This window comes from Nilaparvata lugens, chromosome 7, assembly GCF_014356525.2.
Source record: "Nilaparvata lugens isolate BPH chromosome 7, ASM1435652v1, whole genome shotgun sequence".
NCBI classification, from domain to species: Eukaryota; Metazoa; Arthropoda; class Insecta; order Hemiptera; family Delphacidae; genus Nilaparvata; species Nilaparvata lugens.
In genome coordinates this window covers 8143319-8161967 of record NC_052510.1, presented here as the reverse complement: position 1 = coordinate 8161967, position 18649 = coordinate 8143319, and the positions used below count along the sequence as shown (strand labels likewise).

Here is an 18649-nt window from a genome sequence, read left to right as displayed (position 1 = left end):
ACGACACGACAGGACAGGAAGCTTTTTAATACGCTTCTTGAGACAAAATTAGGAAATGAAAGAACTTTTGGGCAATAGCCTGTTTTGTCTTTTTCGACTATTGTATTGTTTGCTCTTTCCAATTAATAAATAAATACGCCGACCCAAGAGAGCCTACTCAACCCAATCGTGTGGTGCCGAATCGTCTGAAAAAAGTGACACACCACATTGCTACATTTGGACTTTGGGCTTTGGCCTGTTGTGAATTTCTAGAATTAGTGCTTGTTAAATGCTTGTTAAAGGTTGGCGCACACAGATCGTCATCGGACGAACGGCACGCATCGGACGGATCGTACTTTTTTTAGACTGTGCACACTAGTCGTCATCGGAGCATTGGCATTTCAGTTCATTGCGACTTTTGTCGAGTCGTGTACGAATTGGGAATTTAATATACAAATATTGCAGTATATGAGTGATGGATAGCAGTAGCGAAGAAGAAGTTATAATTTATTGTTACTTGTTTGTAGATGAAGAAGAGGTACAGCGACGTAGGAAGAGAAAACGGAAAATGTGAAAAATGAAAAGGATAGAATACGGAGAATTTAATCATATGTTTCTTGATTCAATTATTGAAGACGAAGTACATTTTTTTAGCTAATTCCGCATGTCGCAAGTAATGTTTTTTGAGCCTTTGAATGTCCTTAGACAACATATGGTTAAAATGAACTCCATTTATCACCGTGCGATTGAGCCATTGAGTCATTAAATCCGAACCAAGCCGACGGGGCTTCAATGCTCCTCTCGGGATTGTTTTCAAAAAAAGAATTCTTAGATGGCTCAGCGGTCTTATGTCTGACTATTTAGAATCCTTATTCAATGTTATTTCTTAGTTTAAATGTAATTTTGGTGGCTTCTAATAAGCATTAGTAAGATGAGCTGTTATTGGAAAGTGTGCAAGGTGAGTGAATGTGAGAGTGAATGGTTGCCAGTCTTTTCATTCTCTCTTCTTTTTCTTTCTCCATTTATTCATAAATTTAAAATTAATTAGAGTGATATTCATTCCTACTTGCAAACGTGAAGTATTGTATTCCAATTCATGAATTTCTTTCTAATAATTCATACCAGTATCTATTAATCTTCTATTAATTATTTTTTATCTTACTGAGTTGTGTGGTTTTGTTTTTCTTATTGATTCTGATTGTAAATATTATGAGTTTGAATAAATAAAATTTGAATTTGAAATTGGATTCCTGACGGAATCTCCTATCTACTATGCGTATAGGTATGTGCAGATAGGTATGCGCACTCCAATTGAAAACAATGCATCAAATCTAATCCTCCGATCCGTCCGATGCGTGCCGTCCGTCCGATGACAATCTGTGTGCGCCTACCTTAATTCTGAATAAATAAATAAATGATAAAATAAAATAGTTTGAATCAGGAAATTAGTTTACCTCGCAGGAAGTCGGCTCATGAGTTTCAGCTGTATCAGGCATGGCCAACTTTTTTAGCTTTTTATATTCATCCACAGCATTATCATTTGTCCCATAACGAGGATTGAAACGCAGCTGAAGCTTATCAGAAAATATACATCGTTTACTCACAGACTACATTTGAATTTCAAAATTGAAATGAATGAGAGAATAATTGATGATATAATAAATTATTGAAGTTTCAAATTGTAATGTGTATTTTAAAGTAATTTTGGTGAGCCATTATTGAAATTCGATTTAATTGACACGGAAAGTGTGTCAATTGATAATTTTTAGAGAATGCTTAGAATATATTTATCACCTCAGATCAAGAATCCATTCGTGTAATGTGCATGATGGATATATCAGTATAAGAATAAGAATAAGAATAATAAGAATGAGAATGATTTTATTCCTTCAATGCACAACAATGCTATCGGAAACGTCAATTTGATAATAATAATAATACCGTACATAAATTTAGGTTTCACTCTCAATATCAAAATGTAAATACTATAATAATTTATCTATACAAGGTATTTATCTATATCTGGTATACCGTGATGAATATTGAATCTATTCTGATATAGTTCGAATAGACATCGAGAAATGCAATGACATTAAAGATGCATAGACTCACTTGCAGCGCTAGTGTCGTACTTGGAATTGAAATCGGCCATTGAGGGGTAACCTATAAGATTATTACATACCAATGCCTTTGTAATCTATAATATTACGAATATATAGATATAATATCTCGTGCTAAAATCCTAAAATACCCCGATGGCGGCCTTCAATTTCAAGTAAGAGCTATCATTGAGAAGACATGGGCATTGTGGGTCTATATCTCTTCAAGATCTTTGAGAAATGTTTCTCAGTTGGAGTTAGGGCAGAGACACATGAGGTGTTTTTTCATACGAGTCAGTACGACACGACAGGACAGGAAGCTTTTTAATACGCTTCTTGAGACAAAATTAGGAAATGAAAGAAGTTTTGGGCAATAGCCTGTTTTGTCTTTTTCGACTATTGTATTGTTTGCTCTTTCCAATTAATAAATAAATACGCCGACCCAAGAGAGCCTACTCAACCCAATCGTGTGGTGCCGAATCGTCTGAAAAAACGCCTCGTTTGTGTATGTCCTGAGTGTTCAAGCTGCTATCTTGAAAAAAATTATAATATTAAAGTATCATGCACAACATGAATTGTTCACACAGCATAATTTTAACAAATAGTTGCATAGTCGCTATCTTCTAGAAACTTACTCTGGCGTCATTCGAGTAAAAACCATAGAAGAAAAAAACCAAGTTGAGAATTATGCTGATTTCTAAAGCCCATCTTATTTTATTATTCATTAATCTGCAAGAAATAGATAGTTAGATAAATATAGAATAACGGCATTTTTTCTAAGACATATTGTAATACATTCATGTATTTTATCACAAGAAAGACTTGTTACATAGGTACCTATATGAAAAAAGGGGAAGAATCAACAATATTATATCAAAGAATGAAAATAGAGAGAGGATTATAACGTATGTTTCTTCTACGATATCTACTATTCAGTCAACTAGGCCAAGGTACCGTATGGGTTACCTAGGATGGGTTTCATAAAATGGTAAGAATATGAAAAATTATTCATAACTAAATTAATCCTTAACTTGGAATTCGGCCAAGATCTCGCCCTAGCGATCATGTTTAACATAAACATAATACATAATAGTCTTCTACGCAATCAAATCCGTGTTATACTTCACAGTTACTTACATTATTGAAAAACAGCAAAAGTCGAGTGACTCTGCCTAGCAGAGAATCCTCACACTAACTACCTTGTAGAAAATTCCAATCACGATCTAGAATGATTGCTTTGTCTCAGTATTCAAACATCAGAACGCAAACAGTAATTGTCAATTGTTCAGTTGTATACTTCCAATTATAGAAACAAAGTTCGAATGGCAGAGAAGATAATATGGCCCAATTTTGATTAGGATGGACACGTAGACACAAGTGCAGGCAATTCTGCATTATTCAAACTGTACGGTATGTTCAAAAAGCAAAAACATGCATTCAGATTATCATTAATACAGAAATATCATTCCACCTGCATTTTCAAAGAGAAAAAACATAAAAACATGCATTCAGATTATCATGAATACAGAAAATCTATTCCTGGAGAAATATAATTGGCTAAAAACTGATACACTAAACTGAATCGAGTGAATATTATCCGTGAAAATCTCACTCACCTGAATAAAGTATCACTTTCGTCTTAGTTGAGGGTTCCATATCAATTAGGTTGATTTTAAATTGGTTTGAGACTGGATGGAGGTAAACAGTTACAATTTGGAATACGTTTGTTGGGATGGAAGATATTATTTATGACAAGGAGTTTTTTGTTAAAAAAAGAAATAGAGTGAAATAAATATCAGGTTGATGCCAGCAAGTGAATTTATGAAAATAGAGGTTTAGTCAAGGCTATGAGGATTGGAGTTGAGAAAACATAGAAGTATTTGAAAGAGGAAAAAGATTATGAGGATGATGTAAAAGAGGATGAAGAAAAGCCGACGAAGAATGTAAAGAATTTGATGGGGAAACAATAACTTACAAGAACTACTAGGTACATTCTACAGTGCGGCACTAGTAAGCTTGAATCGAAGGTGTGGGGAATTTCAATTTGAGCTTTGAATTCCTATGAAGGTTCCCATTGGTTGGAGGTGTATGAGATGCAAGAAGACCAGAGTGAATATTGGAATGTTTCAACGGAAGGCTACTGAAGGTTTGAGGAACAAGTGGGGATAGCAATTTTCTAGTAGGGTTGGGGTGGGGGAATGAGGGTAATGGAAGCCTAGGAACAGGTAGTAGAGGAAGTTTTGGAATGATAGGAGAGGACCGACGATCAAAAAGTGAAGGTTGAGGAATAGGAGATATTCCAGAGATAGATGGAGGTTCGGATGCAGGAGGGAGATCAGTGAGTGGGATATCAGAAAGTGGGGAGTATTCTAGGAGTGGAGTTTCAGGAATGGAAGAGTCTGGAAGAGATTCCTCAGAATCTGGAATATGTAGCTCAGAGTCTGAAGAAGGTAGCTCAGAATCAAGGAGGGAAGTTTCAGGATCTGTGAGGGAAGAATCAGGAAGTGTAACTTCAGGAACCAGAGGGAAATCATCAAATATGAGGTCAGAGTCGGTGGAAGTCTCTTGAGAGACTTTATGGATGGATGAAGAATCAGTATCAGGTGAAAACTCTCCAGGAGTGGAAGTGTTCGAAGGTGGGAACTCAGAGTAAGTGGAAGGATAACTAGGGTGAGTCACTTCCGGATTGGTTTGAGAATCAGGGAGAAATAGATCAGGGATAGAAGAATTTGTAAGTGGGAGCTCAGAATCAGTGGAGGGATAACTTGGTTGATCCACTTCAGGATTGGTTTGAGAATCAGGGATGGATGGTATAGGAGAAGAAGAATTGTAAAGTGGGAGCCCAGAGTGAATAGAAGGATAACTAGGTTGAGTCACTCCAGGAATGATTTGAGGATTAGAAGCAGAGAGTATCACTCCAGGAACAGAAGAGTTGTAAGGTGGAGGGACAGAAAGGGAAGAATTCGAAAGGGAAACTACAGATGTAGATGAGGAAGGAAGAATTTGAAGCTCGGATTTTGTTGGAACTTCAGGGTCAAGTGGGAGAGAAACCTCAGAGGCTAGAGAAACTACAGGGGTATGACTAGAATAAGCTTTGGTGGTGGAAGAATCTGAGATTGGAGGAGCGATCTCAGAAAGAGGAGATAGTGGAAGCCTTGGGAGAGGTGGATCAGATGGGAGAGGAATCAGAGGAGGATTCGAATAAGGAAATTCAGGAACAGAGGGTGGTGGAGGGACAGGAGGATGGTAAGAAGGAAGAGGCCGTTCTGGAAGAAGGTGGATGGAAGACTGCGAAGGATGAAGAGGAGGTGGAGGGGGAGGTGATGGATGAAGAGGCGGAGGTGCAGCAGAAGAAGTAGTGAAAGGAGGAGAAGTAGACGAAAATGAAGAAGAGGAAGAGGATGATGATGATGAAGAGGAAGAAGAAGAAGAAGAGGAGGACGAAAAAGAAGTAGAAAGTTGAACAGGGAAATTAGAAGAAGGATGAGGGTTAAAAGGGGGATAATATGACTGAGAAGAGGGAGAATCTAATGGTATCTCATAGTAGGTTGAGAAAGCTAGGATAAAAAAGATGAACAGGGAGAAAAACAAGAGGAAGAATAGGACAAGGAAGAACAAGCACTGTGGAAGATATGTTGTGTTCACTTTCATTGCGATAACTGAATCTATACTGTGAGGAGAAAGAAAGTGTTAACGATTTGAAGAAAAAGAAAATATATAAGAAGAAGAGAATGATGGTGTCGGGGGGAGGGGGAGGAGAAATGGTGCATGTGTCAAACTAGAACGCAAATAACACGGATTCACTTATGCCATTTCAATACCAGACGCAATATCTATTGGGATACCGGTACGTGATCAGTAAACATTGTGTTGATTCTATTTTTTATAAGATCGTATTGTTCATAGTGTTCAATCCCTAATGAAGCAGATGTTAGCTTCTATCTGTGCATGACAAACTATCAACGATTTTATCGAGTGACTTCTGACATCACTTATTAAAATTTAGTAGCGCAATCATTTTCAAGTTTCAACTTCAAAGACATGTTTTTCATAACCTCACTTTTGTTATCAGGTCTTCTAATATTTTAATTCTCCACAAAACTAATGAATAGTTCATGCATTTTATTTTAAAGAAGGCAGGCGAATCAAACGGTTGAGTAGAACCATTGACAGATATAAATTACTGAGAAATTGCATTCAATCAAATGCAATAAATTAATAATTATTATATGATGAAAATCCAAATTAAATGCTGCAAATCACCCCGAAGACTTTCGCTACTGCGAACATTGACAACAGGGTAAACAGCTAGATGGAAATTCTATGAGCGCTACAATTCAAAAATTACCGGACCAATAAATAATTTTTGAATAGTAGCGCTCATCGAATTTTCATCTAGTTGCTTACCCTGTTGTCAATTTTTGTATAGTAGCGGTGATTTGCAGCATTTAATTTGGATTATCGTTTAGTAATAATGTATAGAGAAAAAAGACGACATGAGACTATGTATGTTATATTTTTTTATGGTAGCCCTGTCCAAATCCATAATCAATATTTGATAATCTTAAAATTTGTAGCCTACTTTTAGCCAGCGAGTTCTCCTACCGCTGGGGCTCACTAGTGAATCAATTTTCGCCCTTTATGGTTGAGAAAACAGAACAGTGAATTGATGGAAGATGATTTATAGATGGAAATTCCCTATTTCAGATATTAAAGTATTTATTCCCTATTTCGATATTTATGAGTCAAGAAATAAAATAAAGAAGATCCTTCTGTGAGCTGGATAACTAACAGGATTTTTTGAAATTTCAGTATATTCAAACTTCCAGCTCCAGTGTAGAGCTGCGTTTACACCAAAGTTATTAACAAAATGTTTATTTTCCGTCCTTATAGATTCTATTTGATTGAACATAACTTATCATACACATGATGTGCATGATATGTGTGCATATGTGTTTGTCAAGCTCCGTTTAATCTAAAAGAATCTGTGAGGACGGAAAAAACATTTTGTTAGTAACTTTGGTGTAAACGCAGCTTTAACGTACTTCAACAACGATAGGTATAAATAATGAAAGATAAAATCTTGTATTTGTAGCTAAGCTTCCAAGCCAGCTAGCTATTTTTATGGATTCAGAAAAAAAATTACACTTTCATATTCTTGGGAAAAGTCCTTCATTTGTCACTCAAAAAATGACTATCTTGAAACAGTTACTGTTCTCCAAGTTGATTCTTTATTCATTTCAGATGATCACATAAAAAGAAACGGTCCAGTCTGGAAAATAAAAAAAAATCTGGAAGAAAACATAGCATTTAAAAATATCAAAACTAGGATTTTGAATGCTGGCAACACAAATTGGAAATTTTTTTTGAAGGACACAAATTTTCAATTTTGCATATTTTCGAGTTTTCAATTTGTGTTTTTCATTATGGAAAAACACCACTACATCACACATAACTGTGATTTTGAATGTTATTATAATGGAGTAATAAAGGATAAGCAGGGATCGTTGGGAGTATTCGAATGATAAAGAGATTTTCCAGATATGAAAGATATATTTCAAATTACGGTACATGAGTAAATTCAAATTTGATAACTATGAATACATCAGTTTTATCAAATTACATTGTCATATGAACTCAATATAAGGTGAGAATACATTCAAAAATCAAAGAATAGGATAATGAGAACAAGTAATTATACAAAACGATTTTTTCTCATAGTTCAAATGAATACATTTCACAACCAATAAATAAATTGTGTAGTAAATTAAAATCCAAGGTGCCAGTGGCTTCATGATAAAAACACAACATGTGAATCAATTTGAATCTAATTCAAGACATCAATTTTCATTCCAAAATGAGAAAATTTAAAAAAATAAAACAATATAATTGTATTTACAATCATGATAATAATTCACAAATCAGATGGAAATTAAGTACGACATTTTTTTATTAATACTACTTTCAGTTAGCAGAGAAATACTTTCATTGCATAAAACCATTGTTCGTGATAGAGTTCAATATTCAAATTATGAATATTCATAGAAACAATAATTTATGCAATGAGAAGAAAGGAGTTTTCCTGAGTGATATTGAAAGAATTAAAAGGGAATAGTTTTCAGAAATGGAATTCAAATCTTATAATAATGAGAGAATTAATTCAACATCACAATATCAAGATGGAACAGGATATGAGAAGGGAAATTTTTTCAAAAATTGAACTTATGCGTAATATAAGGTGTATTGTATGTAGAACAAAGTATTTTGCTCGTACGATACTGTAGTCTTGCCTCTAGGATTCAACATCTTTACAATTACAGCCGAATATATGACTATAAATCTTTCGAAAATCCATGAATATTCTGATTTATGATCAAAAATATTTCTAGAGTCAAAACTGACTCAAGGGTGGGTAATAACAAAACAAATGTGAAAACTTGTCAAGTAGGAAATCAAGAGAAATATCCATTGATACTGTAATGAAATGTATTTATGTGGACAGAAGAATAATAATAATATCGAGTGACCTGGCTGGCTCAGGTCTGGTGTCTGAGTGTTCAGGTCGCAACTGATCAATTTCAGGGTCTCTGACATGACCTCACAACTGTTTTTCAGGCAGCTGGGACCGACGGCTTAACGTGTCCATCCGGAACACGGGAATGGCCCGAGAATGAGTCAGATATTATGTCAAATAAATTTGAATCAAAACAAACTTGATAAATCGATTTCCATGTTGAAGAGTTTAAGAGACAAAGGAAGCTGACTCAAAAAAAGTTCAAGTTGTTTGAAAATTTCAGAGAATTTTATGATATAACCGTGAAAAGTTGATAAATACTTCAATAATTTGTCTGCTAACTGAAAGTCTGAATTACAATACCCAACCATCACCAAGCGGACAGAACCTTTTTGTTTGAAATAAAAATTAAATATTTGAAATAAAAAATAGAAAGATTGACAATTTCCAAATCGAAGAAAACTCCTGACAATCACTATTTTCTCGAAATGACTCGAAATGATCATAGCCTACAAGTCCAGGTAATATAAGTGTAGTATAAAAATACTTTTGCAATACTCTCAGTACGAAATTTAATATAATCTAAAGTTTATTACTCCAATATAGTAAATGTTGTTTAAGAGAGATGAATTTTCAGAGAAAGAGAAGTAGTAAATGTAAAAAGATTTATTTAAAAAATGTCCTAATCTTTACATTGCTATATCGATTGAATCATGGCATTCATGTATATTTACAAATATGGTAGTTATACTATTGAGTATATAATTCGAATATAATGAGAGAAAGATTATTGTTTATTTACAATTCTGCATCAATAGATGATCAACTTTTTATGTACAAATCTCCTACCCAATAAATGTCTGAAAATTTAAAAGTACTACAGTACATTGTTTTGAAGGCTTTGATATTTCAATAATGCTGAATTATCGGGAGACTTGAATGGAATGTAACAAATAAATACTTGCGTAGTCACAAGTTTGTCAGTCAATGACAACGTTAGTCTACTAGATTTGAGTTAATGAAACCTCCAGATAATAAAATTGAAAAACTTCCATCTAATGAAAAATATTATTAAAAACCTCAGTTTTTCAAACAATATTTTTCATATAATATTGAAATGGGAAGCAATCGAGCAAACAGTTCAAAATTACAGTATTATTAATAAGAGCTTATAAAGTTTTTTTTTCAAGAAATGAGTTTTTGAATCAATTCTTGTCCAATATTTTCCCTTTAATTTCAATCACAGTTTGATTACAACGCAAAATTAGAATTAAAAATGTAGTCCTCCAAATACGAAATTTCTCAAATTATTCCTTCCTATTCATCATATATTGGTTATCCTACCAAATAAACAATCCTCTTCTGATTCATTCAATTCAGAGATCTCAATATTCACTTTTTTCAAGCAAAACCACATGAATTAGTCCTGAAACATTTAACTTTCATTATCTAAAAGCTATCAGCAAACTGTTGTTCTTTCACCTATTGTGAGAAATTCGAGATTATTTCCAAACTCAACGTAATATTAGGTTGTTTTTGATCAATTGTTTTGAACATTGTTTGAATATTCAATCACAAGTAGTATCATAAATTGAAGGAATAAGACGTTGATACCATTGTCAATACCACTACCTATATTTTTAATAACGTCTTATTCTTTTAATTACAGGTATGGAGAAATACCACAATATCTCATACCATACAATCAAATATTTATATCACAAACATGGAGTTTGTTCAATGGCTATATCGTATTTTAGTCAATGGCATACAGACAGGCAAAATCCTCGCTTAATTTCTAGAGAATCATCAACATTGTGTTTGCTTTACAACACTTTTTGGTACATACAGGATCCTTCTTTACTGTATTATTATGAGTAAATGAGAAAACCCTCTATCATGGGTCAACCCTTTGTTATTCTGTATTCGAAGTGATTGGGAGAATAGTATTTTTTAAATAAAAAGTGAAACTTAGTTCATTTAACAATATTTGAATGGAAAGCAACCAAACAGGAAGTTTAAAATTACAGTATTATCAGTAAAAATATCCTTACAGTACTTGATCCAAAACAAAGATAGCTATTTGAACAGTTATTTAAAAATTGGGATATGAACAAATTTGGGCACAATCCTATACATCCCGGAAGTTTTATAGATTGTACAGATTGAAATAAATAAATTGGAATCAGGCAGACAAGATTGATGCTAACACATGCTGTGACGATGAAGAGCTACAAAAACGTTCAATTATTGTAAAAATATTGTTCTATACCACTCACAAATACTACAGATACCTGAGTCTAGAAATGAGAAATATTTAAACATTGAACTTTGCTTTCAATTAAGGCATCTCTTCAATCATGAAGCACATTATTCAATGCTGGACAGTTTGGTCAGGATCAATCAATTGAGGAGCGATGTTTCTACAAAAAAATATACTTTAGAAGTAAAAGTTAGGATTTGAAATTCCATGACAGTATTGTAATAAGTATAGAATTTTGAAAATATTTTTTCTTTTGTTTCACGAGAACATTACTTTCAATGTGAGAAGAATATAATTTCAAATATTCTTTATCGAAGGTTTTTTTAAGGTTTTCCTAGTACATTGATATTCATGGTTGGAAAACCCCTTCAATCTTCCATCCTTTTGTTGCACAACTTTCTTTTCATTTTGTTTCATTTATTTATTTATTTACATCGATAGAAAAATTACAACAACATATAGAGGCTTACAGCTTTATGCCAAAACAAGCCTCATTGAAAATCAATTGAAATCACATTGAAAATTGTTTTAATGTGTATTGTGTTGTTGTTGTTGCTTGCAGGTATTCTTTTTGTTAATCTCTGTATTGGACTTGTATGTGTGTGTAAAAAGAAATAAATTGAATTGAATTAAAATTGATTTATACAAAAAGTACATAATTAAAATGATAGGGAGAAAAAAATAAGGTATCCTTGTTCTATTCCTCTCCCAAATTTAGATAAGGTTACACATAATCCGCAATAATTTATTAAAAAGTTTTATCCCTTTGGATTGAAGAATCAACATATGACAAAACGTGTTATACAAACGTGTTACACTTCATGTATAACATCCTTAAAAAAACATTTTTGGGGAAAATAAATATATGATCGAGCTTCAACTATAGCATCATTAACATTTGCTAGAACAATATTGCATTGAAAATTGTTTTGTTTTTTACATGATAATGGCATCATAGCCGGAACATGTTGTGAATAAACAATTAAGAAAAATGATAGGCTACTTAGATTTTTATTTTCACTTCTTTTCATATGAAATATATTACAAATACAACTACAAAGATTTTTCGCAATATATAATACTATTGTAGTTCCTCAATCAATTGATCCCTTATTCATAATTTACAACTATTACAAAATTATCATTTTCGAAAGGCACACTGTACTTTTCTGTAATAAATTCTTATAAAATTTACGCACATTTCAGTTGTAAAACTTGAAAATATTGGTGTTTAAGTTATCAAATAGAACTATGACATCCATTGTAAAGAACATACAAATCTAGTACCTATTCTATTAACCAGAAAAGTTTTTACCTTTAATTTTGTGTGAGTAAAGTCCTACAAATTTTTTGCAGTGTGAGAAACAATTTGAAGCCCACATAAAAGATCACTAATAATTATTGCAACCACGCGAAGGGACTCGTTATTCAGAATCCAGTTCCCAACAGATTCTACTCTTAAAAAAACTTAATAAGTGATGTTTTCCCATTTATAAATCTGTTTTATCCTATATTCTCTAAAAATAGTACAATGTGTCAATGTTGTGCGTAGAAAAGATCACAAACTTAATAAAAATTGGAAAACATTAATGGAATATCATAATTATGCAATAAAATAGTTCCGTATTCTTATCGTTTACCTTATATTGCATACATCATGAGAAAATACAATTATCGTTTTGTTTTCCAATAACGCGTTCTAACAGAACGTGGAGTGTATTAAAACTTTAAATATTTCATTATGTCTTGTTAAAAATCATTAAGAAAAAAACTAGCAACACATTTATTTGCTCTTGAAGGCTCAATAATATAAAAAGTATAATAGCTAGAAATAATTAATGTTTTACATGGAAGTGGAATTATTTAATACTAATTGGAGTAAAATTGATCAAAGTTGATGTCAGTTTCGTCACTTCATATACATGAAAATCAATAAATCGAAAATAGCTGACCTAAACAATTTTTAAAAATAGGCAATAATGATAATAAACACAGCATACGTCTATGAGAAAATATAACACGACAATTAATATAACAATGGAAGAGGCTACCATGAAAAATGGCACCCAATGACCGATAAAATACAAGTGAATAAATAAATAGGAAACTATATATGTATATCTATCAATGGCTAAATTCAACTATTATTATCTAGTTTTCAATTATAATAAATAGCACTAGTCCTTAGTTCTTATAATATCATTACAGTATGGCTTGTTATAAGTCTAACTTGATCGTATAAAAATAGCAGTCCTTTATAATGGCTCTAATATTTTAATGCTACCTACTACGGCGGATCACTTTATAATTATGTACACGTTCCTAACATATAAATGGAAAAATCCGTTTTGCTTCATGTCTTTCTGATACACAACCAACTATTATTGTTCACAGATTTGTGTAACGATTTGGAGAATCATTGAGGAGTTTTTTTTGCTTGGTACAGGTTTTTGAGACACTAACGTTGGGGAGCTTGGTCGGACACAGTGAAAGCGTATTCGTACCATCTTCTGACGTCAGCTTTCCATGAGTCTTTTTCCTGCTTCTGTCACCTGTGAAAACATAAATATAGCTTAATTTATCTCACTTATTAATTTAATAATTTGAAATTCATTAAAATTGTTGGGATTGTCATACAGGAATAATGTGTCGTTTTTCGTTGGGGCTACTCTTACATATAAATTGAAATTAGAAATCTAAGTAGGCCTACTCTTTAAAAATTGTACAAACATACAAAATTGTACAATTTTCAAAGAGTAGGCCTACTTAGATTTCTAATTTTTATTTATAGGAATAATGTGCTTCTGTCTCCTGCGAAAATGGAAAAATAACTCAATTCATTCCACCTATTAATTCAATAATATTAATTAATTCATTCCACCTATTAATTCAATAATTAAAAATTCATAAAACTCATTGGGAGTGCAATGGCATACATGAATACTAAATAACAACATTCTTTTCCCCTATAATGCCTTCTGTAGATCAAGGATGTGTTACAAATGTATCATGAGAAGCACTACTAATATTGAATGTTGTGTTGAGAAATATGGATAAATATGTTATATTAATTGAATATGAGTAGAATTTTATAGGTTATTCTTGTAAGAACCATTTTTTGGATTTATTTCTGTGAACCAAACATTCTGTCTGCGAATTTGTAAGAACTTCACATGCATAAGAAATAATAAGTGAACAACTAAAAGACTTCAGCTGTGTTTACACCAAAGTTATTAACTAAAAAATGTTTATTTCTCCGTTCTTATAGATTCTATTAGATTGAATATAACTTATCATACACATGATGAACATAATGTGTTTGTCAACTTCTGTTCAATCCAATAGAATCTATAAGTATGGAAAAATAAACATTTCGTCAATAACTTTGGAGTAAACGCAGAATGTATTCCATACAATTATTGTAATCGTATTATTTCTATTACAATTATTATTGTTAACGCAGCTTTAACCTATTTTGGACTATGTGTAACTTTATATAAATTTGGGAGAGGAATTAATAGCACAAGGTTACCTTATTTTTCCCTCCCTATCATTTTGATGATGAACTTGTTGTATGAATCAATAAAGAATGTAAATATGTAAAAGAAAATGCTATTCTTATCTTGTCCTTTCACAGAATTCATTTAAAAGCACCCTTTTGCTGTATTCCAAGAGTATATCCTTGGTTTGATTTACATAATTATTTTGTAATGAGCATGTGTTCAGTACCAGTGTTTTTTATCAATTTCGAAATGAATTTGATTTGATGTATTCTGGCACCCAAAGCATCAAAATATCACAGCTTCAATGGGTTTAAAATCTTATTATTGTTCTCGTAAATGAACAATACAGTACATTAAATTTTGATGGTGGATTGGTGTGGTATGCTGACGTCACAACATTCTCACTTGAAGGGAGCAATTGTCAAGATGTCATGGAGAAGGCTAAGGCCATCTTTCTCCTGTAAGACCATATTAAAAGGACTCCATCTACTTACAATTCCAGCGATATACTTCCTGGAAGTTGTTTCGTTTGTGTTCAAAAACAAAAATATTTTTAATGCTAACCGAATTTGTCATACTTATTAAACACGAGGTAAAAATGCAGGATTGTTCCAGTTCCCTATTCATAGACTGACTCTTCTCAAAAAAGGACCGTATTATTCAGGACTCAAGTGTTTTATTGTATTCCAAAAGATATCAGGCTGTGCAGCAGCTATGAATTATTTGTATCAAAGATAACTAAAGTGAGGTCCACGTTATAATGACAGTATTTAATCAACTTTGGTTTTGCTATCCTTGTCTATCATTCCACAAAGCCGGTGGTACTATCCATTTCTAGGTCCACAACGATGCCAATTATGTTTTTGACAGTGTAGAAATTTAAATTAATTAATGAAGAGAATAGGCATCACTATTCTTCTATCTTTATCCACTGTCATTATAACGTGGACCTCACTATAGTTATCTTTGATACAAATAATTCATAGCTGCTGCACAGCAGACTAGAGGCTAGTCCTTATACCGTACCATTGAGGAGTGTTTTAGAGCATTTATATGACTCCGTTCCTAAAATGACATGTTATATGTAACTTGAGCACTGCTCAGAATTTGTGGCTCCACACAACAAGAATAACAATTTTATTATTATTATTATTAAACGAGAATCCAAATTAAATGATGTAATTCACCCGAAGACTGCTGCTACTGCAAATATTGACAACAGGGTGAACAGCTAGATAAAAATTCTAGAATCTCTACAGATGGAAATTTCTGAGATATTGCAATTAATCAAATGCTAATGAATTATTATTATTATATTTAACGAAAATCCAAATTAAATGCTGTAATTCACCCTGAACACTTCTGTTACAGCAAATATTGACAACAGGGTAAACAGCTAGATGGAAATTCTAGAATTTCCATCTAGAATTTTTGTCAAAAAATTTCAATCATTTTCTAGAATTTCCATTTAATTTGGATGGAAATCATAGAATTTCCATCTAGCTGTTTACCCTGTTGTCAATATTTGCAGTAACAGACGTTTCCGGGGTGAATTACAGTATTTAATTAGGATTTTCGTTCAATAATAATAATTAATTCATTAGCATTTGAATAATTGCAATATCTCAGTAATTTCTACCTAGCTGTTTACCCTGTTGACAATATTTGCAGTAGCAGACGTCTTCGGGATGAATAATTACAGCATTTTATTTGGATATTCGTTCAACAATAATAATAATTAATTCATTAGCATTTGAATAATTGCAATATCTCAGTAATTCCCATCTGTAGAATAACAATAATAATAATATTCAATAAATGAATACATTCATTTAATTTCTTCCAGGGTTTTCATCCTAACTATAAAAGACATGATTATAGTCTTAAAAGTGCTTTTGTTAAAATCTTAAAAGTTGAGTTACATTTTTTATTTAGTTCTTTGAATGTTGAATTCTTCGCCTATTGTTAATGATGTAAGTGTTGCAATCTACTTCTCCTACAGGCGGATTAAAAAAACTCTCCAAGAAAACAATTAATTTCTACTTATTATGTGTTTTTACTCTTGTAATTATTCCATTCATTCATTTATAGTTTATCTATTGTTAGAGAGCAGTCTCTACTCACTAGGTGTTTTTACTCTAGTTTGTGATTCTAAATCATTCATTTATGATTTAAGTTTTCACTCTTGTGCTTTTGTTCGTCCATTTCTAGTTTACCTATTGTTGCTGAGCAGTCTGTGATCGGAGGAGGGTTTTGGCGGCCTAAGTTGGCCAGCCGTGTGTCAGACGGCGCAACCCCGCCGTGTGCCGTAGAGCACCTTCAGTTCGGGGAAGATGACTCGGCTGATGAGCGCGTTGCTCTTGGCCGACAGAGCTGCGCGCGCAGGGTCCTTCTTCAGCGTCTTGATGCCCGGTTTGTGCACCAGGAAAGCGCTGTCTAGGATGTGGAACTCGTAGTCTAGCACGCACAGCGTATAGCCCTAGAAAAAATTAGGATTCAATTTTGAAACACAATATCTCCTTAGAAACACAATAGTTCCAAGTCAACAGCGTGTAGCCCTAGAAAAAAATTAAGATTCAATTTTGGAAACACAATTCCTACTTCAACCATACAGAGACACACTTACTTTATGCTAACACAGTAGACACACTGGGGTGTTGAATACCCCAATTTAATTTTGCATTTTTCTTTGAAAAATATGAAAAAAACTAGTACTTGGACCATACTTCATCATTTCTTAATCATTTTTGTTCCAAGTGCATACAGACATCAAAAGTAAAGCACTGCTCATCAATATTTATACTCATTTTAGAAGTACGTATGCTCCGCCTAAGTGTTGGAGCTCCTAATCTGGTTTGAACGAATGGCTTGATCATTGCCAATGACAACTTCATCAAAAACTCACGTCTCTTCATTTTATTGTTTTGAATCTCAAGTTGTAGAGAATCACAGAATTCATTCCAATCTGATCCATCATCCCATACCACATTCGTAGAGACAATACAAGTAAATCTTTGTAATAAAAGTCCTACGTAAAAGACACTCCGGGGTGTTAGATACCCCAAACGAAGAACAAGATGAGCTGGTGACCTTTTATAATGCTATATTACTGACTGGAAGTGGTGGAGAGTAGTTGACAATACTACAAACCTAATTCAGACTGGGCATAAATTCCCATCTGTTTGATATTGTCAACTGCAGAACAGAAAAAAATCTCTGGGGTCTCTTTAGACCCCAGTGTGTCTCTTTAGGCTTAAAACACAATATTTCCAGTCAACAGCGTGTAGCCTTAAAAAAAATAAATAAGTCAAATTCAATTTTATTGAGCCAAACCACTTAACAACCATGTCAACAAGTATTGAAAAATACAGAAAATATCGATGAAATTATCAAGTGCAAAAGTGCCCTTCACTTTATTACGACACAACACTAGATTTGAATATAAATAATTCACTTGAAAATGGCTCTTGAAGATGTGGAACTAGTTGTGTTACAATGAAATGAAAGTAGCCTACTTGCAAAATAATTCAGATTCAACGTTGAAACACATTAAAAACAATAAGGTGCCTTTGAAAATACATTTGATAATAGCTCTTGAAGAGTTTAAAATAGTTGTGTCGTATTAAAGTAGGGTACTTGCAAAATTATTGAGGTTTAACATTTAAACACAATAAAACTTATCTGATACCCTTGAAACTACACTTGAAAATGAGGCTTGAAACTAGTTGTTGTAATAGAATGATGAATATATTTGACAAATGATGGACATTTTATCAATTTATCAAAATTTGGGAATAGAATAGATTTGGGCCAAGCCTGTTGTTCCTACCTAATCATGTTTATATGATATGTGATTCTTTCCACGAATAAATAAAATAAAATAAAATACTTTATAATTTTTATTGTGTTTGAATTAAATAATCAGTAGCTTTGAAAAGAAGAAGAAAAAGAAGAGTGAATATTGAACGTTGAAAAGCATGAAAAATCTCAATGTTATGAAAGTCATAAAAATTTTAGGCAGAATGTGTCCAATCGGGTTCTACTAGGAACGAAGACTGTTTTATTATGTTCCATACTGGCATCCTCAGACTGAGTCCCAAATGAGCCATTATTTTGCAACGATCAGTCAAAAATAGCTAAACGATTGTTACTCATAGTGAACAATGAGTGAATTTCAAAGTAGTTCGAAGATTACATACAGTGTGTTTTATTCTAAAATGGAAAACCCAACAGTAGGAGCAACATCAAAGAAACTGTAAAACGGTACAATATAACTTGACATAACCATATA

The 18649-nt window shown here is 32.8% G+C and overlaps 2 protein-coding genes across 5 annotated transcripts in view; both read right to left on the bottom strand.

Moving 5' to 3' along the window:
• Positions 1-1420: 1420 nt before the first annotated feature.
• LOC120352541 (flocculation protein FLO11-like) lies at positions 1421-5983 on the bottom strand. Of its 3 annotated transcripts, none has more exons than XR_005571914.1 (3): positions 3216-3571; positions 2714-2807; positions 1421-1553 (listed from the first exon to the last, which is right to left on the bottom strand). XR_005571914.1 is itself a non-coding variant. In XM_039433596.1 (3 exons), the coding sequence occupies exon 1, from the start codon at positions 5727-5729 to the stop codon at positions 4086-4088; it is 1644 nt and encodes a 547-aa protein (XP_039289530.1). In that variant the 5' UTR covers positions 5730-5983; the 3' UTR covers positions 1421-1553; positions 2714-2807; positions 3695-4085. The 3 variants fall into 3 exon arrangements, 2 of the variants coding, with proteins under 2 accessions (XP_039289530.1, XP_039289531.1); XM_039433596.1 differs by lacking the exon at positions 3216-3571 and adding an exon at positions 3695-5983; XM_039433597.1 differs by lacking the exon at positions 3216-3571 and adding an exon at positions 3695-5983 and having other exon boundaries at positions 1434-1547.
• A 1628-nt stretch (positions 5984-7611) lies between these two features.
• Positions 7612-18649, bottom strand: part of LOC111062680 (beta-1,4-glucuronyltransferase 1) — a 302287-nt gene continuing 291249 nt past the window's right edge. For both annotated transcript variants that reach the window (XM_039433595.1, XM_039433594.1), the window contains exons 8-9: positions 16575-16837; positions 7612-13407 (exon numbers count right to left, since the gene is read on the bottom strand). In XM_039433595.1, coding sequence (XP_039289529.1) covers positions 16640-16837 — 198 coding nt within the window. In that variant the 3' untranslated portion in view covers positions 7612-13407; positions 16575-16639. The remainder of the gene's footprint in view (positions 13408-16574; positions 16838-18649) is intronic.

What these genes read in the sequence shown, in the direction of transcription:
- LOC120352541 (XM_039433596.1), bottom strand. Translation starts at nt 5,729, where the DNA reads ATGAAAGTGAACACAACATATCTTCCACAGTGCTTGTTCTTCCTTGTC.